Raw genomic sequence first — 4,024 nt, 5'->3', positions numbered from 1 at the left:
ATACTACACTATCACATTCCCACCATCATTATGAAATGGAAGATAATTATTCTATGTACTACTTCAGTTCCAAATATACGATTCATATTATATAAACATAAACTGTTAAGTTATTCAGTTATTCAAGTTCATGTATACAATATATGAAATAATAATGTTCAATTAGCAAGATTCAATATATATACATACAATATACCAATCCATTAGTAATTGAGCAGTAATATGACATATATTTTGGTGGTATGTTTTACAAATTAAAGAGAATTAGAATTATTACAATTTTTTAAAAGTATTCATAGAAAATAATATGTTATGTTTTACAATTGGGATAAAAAACTGAAATTGTCCAGTTTATGTCATAAAATATTTGATAAAATAGGTGTATAGTTGAAAATTAATCAACAATAGCAAAGCAAAACAAAACAAAAAAATAATTAAAAAAAAATCAAACTCATTTACAAAAACTGCATCAGATACCCTAACTCAACTTAACCCAACTCTGCACTCAAACACAGACTTCCAAACTCAACTCAACTAAACTCTGCACAACAAACACAGACAATTTAACTTTTCAGATAATAATTGTCAATTCAATTCAACTCTTTGTTTTTATCACGCACCAAACGCCTCCTTAATGTTTTAAAATGATCAACACTTAAAGGTGATTTGTACTTGTTGGTGAAACCAAATGCAATTTAAATAAATAAAGAAAAACATTAAAACCCTGTTTGGTAACATTTCATTCTTTATTTTTAGTTTTTAAAAATTAAATATATTTTCTCTCCTCATTCTTACAATGATTTTCATCTTTCTTAAGTATAATGGTTGAATTTTTAGCCAATTTCTAAAAATAAAAACAACTTTTTAAAAGCTACTCTTTTTAGTTTTCAAATTTTGGTTTGGTTTTTTAAACCACGGGTAAAAAGTAGATAACAAAGGTTGGAGATGGAAGTATGCCTATAGGCTTAATTTTCAAAAAAAAAAAAAAGTTACGGGCCTAAGTTATTTGATTTTTTTCTTGAGATGACAATGTAATATTTATTCTTAGTACGTATACTATAGGAAAAAAGATAACAAAATAGTCAAAATGAACATAATTTATTAGTAGTAACTAGATTAGACATACATACGAAATGATACACTACTCAACCTGAATGGTTATAACGGGGCAAAAGACGTGATTATTTGTTTAAACATATTTCTATTGTTAGATCGTGATGTTTGACCATATCTATACATGAAAATAATATACCACTTCATATGTATCCCCACTTCTACCATCATAACCCATTTTATATATAGTATAGATTAGAATATACTCTTTCCTTTGAGATTGGGAAGTTTTTCAAATTCTCAAACCTCATCTGTTGTAAGAAAAATCATATTCAATTTTTGTCTTCATTTTTCTTCTTCTTTCTTTCTTTCTTTCTATTCTTTTTTTTTTTAAAATTGTCTTAATTTCCTTGAAACTTTACTCTTCAATATATATTTACAGGCTGTAACTTCCACGTATACACGATGCAGATATTTAGACTACGTGGCAAACTTTAATTGGTCATTTTTGCTAGCCAGAGGAGACCTGAAGTTACTTTTTAGACTTTTATCGTTAGAACAAAAGGCGGGCATTTAACGTTCAGAAATTTAAGACGATAAACCCGAAAATGGCCCCGTGTTCTTCCCTCCCCGTTCTTTCTTTCAATCCAATCCCCAAAATCATCTTCAAATCTTCTGAAATTAGTGCTACAGCGTTCTCGAATCAAACAATTCCGGTAAGCAACGGAATCTCCGCCTCCAAGTTGCTCGGAATATTGACGAGGAGAAGCCTCTCGCGGCGGCTGAATGCAGCAGGATTGTCCGAGATTGAACTCGACTTAAACGAAGACCCTGTAGATCGTTGGGAAACCAACAGTGTCAGCCCTGTATGAACCGCTCTCCTTGAGCTCTCTCTGTTCCTCTTTACCTCTCTGATTTTGCTATGTTCTAGGTTTTCAAGTTATGAATTGTGATGAATTTAATTGGATTCACTGAATTTAAACTAAAATGAAATTCTATATCAGTTAAATTCGGGACAGAGATGTTAATAATTTTGTATTTCGTTTCACAGGAAGATTTTGAGTATGGAGTATACGATGGACATCACACTTACTTTGAAGGCGAGAAGAAAGGTCAGTTCGTTAACATATGTAACCGGATCTATTTCTGTTGCTTGTTTGTCAGAATCTTTGAAATTTGGATGTTAGATTCTACAAGAACTTGTTTTTTTTGGATTAAGTCTTCTGTTTAGGCTGAGTGGAATGTGGATTTAATCCATGGAGGTGGTTCTTGATTCTTGGAGCCCTCAGCTCTCTGAATTCGGTTGTCCAAATTGCAGTTTTACTTGCAAACGAAGTAAAAAAGATATGTAGTGAAAATTGTTGGTTCTGAATTATAATTCCAAGCTTGAAAATTTTCTTGCCCACAAGTCTTCTAAAGATCTAATTTCGTGAGTTTTAGAGTCTAGACTTCACATTTCTCACTGCCATGATGGCATCACGGTTAAGCCAAGGTGAAACTGTTTATCATCAATCTCACTCAGACTGTGTACCAAATGACTTTTAGCATAGTGAAAAAAAAAAAGCGTTTTAATTAATTAAAAACGCTATGAAATTTCTCAGGATGCTTTAGAAACACTTGAAAGTTGATACTGTACTTTAAGGGGAAGAACAAATGGTTTTTCTTATCTTTTCCACTGCCATGATTGTCATCACAGTTGAGCAGTGGTGAGAATTGTTAGCATCAATCTCACTCAGAATTTGTACCAAATTACTTTTAGCGTAGTGAAAAAAAAGCATTTTAGTTAATTAAAAAACTCTGATATTTCTCAGGATATGTTTTGTTATATGGCTAGAACTAATTTTGAAAATAATTTGAAAACACTTAAGACCAAACTAATGTTTTGGTTTTTTTCTAAGTACTTCATTTGCACCATCTTTAAAAGTTCTTGAAATAATACTCAGTCTCAGGCAGTCAAATTGAGAAGTTGATGGTAACTTTGTTGTAGATTTTTGTCTCTCTTTATCCAGTGTCAGTGACTCGGAATGTTCTGTAAAGTAGTAACCAACTTGTGCTGGATGTATGGATATTTATCTCCTTGCAAACTCATTTGGCTAGTAAATGCAGATACTGATTACTTTTCACTGGCTACTTCTTCTTAGGAACATTCTGGGGAGCAATTGCAGATGATATTGCTGCAGTTGGACCCCCAACAGGCTTTCAGGGTAAACTACTGTCGCTCTTTGATAACTCAATCCTCTGACCTCAACACTCAGTTTATTATCATCACATTTGACATTCTTGGCAGGCGTCATCTCGTGGCTCTTTCTACCAGCAGTTGCTGCTGGAATGTACTTCAATATTCCGGTAATTTCAGCATGTTGGGAGTGATTTTTGAAATGGTTAAAATCAGTTTTGTCATATTTAAAATTACGTCAAAACATGCTTTTGATCATTCATAATCAATTTCTACCGGATGAAAGTAGTGTTTAAGTGATATCTCCAAATGCCATTTATCTCCTTCTTCTTCGCTATTGTCGAGGACATTTGGTTGGTTCTTATTGGACTGTATTTCAGGGGGAGTATCTATACATCGGAGCAGCTATATTTACAATAGTATTTTGCATAATTGAAATGGACAAGCCAGACCAGCCACACAACTTCGAACCTCAGATATATAATATGGAGAGAGGGGCCCGTGACAAATTGATATCGGACTATAACACCATGGACATCTGGGAATTCAATGAGAAGTATGGAGACTTGTGGGATTTCACTGTCAAGAACAATGATATAACAAAGCCATGATTTGGCTCCTTAGTGGATGTAAATTGTAAGGTAAATGAGAATTCATTATCAAAATTTTTATGAAAATGTATATCATACAATACAACACTATTCTTAGTCTTCTTGATATTGTATTAGTGGATGTAAATTGTAATTATGAACTGAACTTCCTTATCAATCGTATAGCAAGTATTTTTCTCTTGTA

The 4,024-nt window shown here is 32.6% G+C and overlaps 1 protein-coding gene across 1 annotated transcript; it reads left to right on the top strand.

Annotated features, from left to right (window-relative positions):
• The first annotated feature begins 1,613 nt into the window (after positions 1-1,613).
• Positions 1,614-4,024, top strand: LOC120070778 (photosynthetic NDH subunit of subcomplex B 5, chloroplastic). Its single transcript, XM_039022666.1, has 5 exons — positions 1,614-1,919; positions 2,105-2,165; positions 3,195-3,257; positions 3,341-3,399; positions 3,610-4,024. Exons 1-5 carry the CDS (start codon positions 1,662-1,664, stop codon positions 3,838-3,840), a joined length of 672 nt encoding a protein of 223 aa, XP_038878594.1. The 5' UTR covers positions 1,614-1,661; the 3' UTR covers positions 3,841-4,024.

This window comes from Benincasa hispida, chromosome 1, assembly GCF_009727055.1.
Source record: "Benincasa hispida cultivar B227 chromosome 1, ASM972705v1, whole genome shotgun sequence".
Classification (NCBI taxonomy): domain Eukaryota; kingdom Viridiplantae; phylum Streptophyta; class Magnoliopsida; order Cucurbitales; family Cucurbitaceae; genus Benincasa; species Benincasa hispida.
This window is presented reverse-complemented; position numbering and strand designations above follow the sequence as displayed.

Bases quoted from the DNA above. Each gene is read 5' to 3' on its own strand.
- LOC120070778 (XM_039022666.1), top strand. From the start codon at position 1,662: ATGGCCCCGTGTTCTTCCCTCCCCGTTCTTTCTTTCAATCCAATCCCC. The intron at 1,920-2,104 runs GTATGAACCGCT...TTCGTTTCACAG, and splicing joins AAACCAACAGTGTCAGCCCT to GAAGATTTTGAGTATGGAGT. The intron at 2,166-3,194 runs GTCAGTTCGTTA...ACTTCTTCTTAG, and splicing joins CTTTGAAGGCGAGAAGAAAG to GAACATTCTGGGGAGCAATT.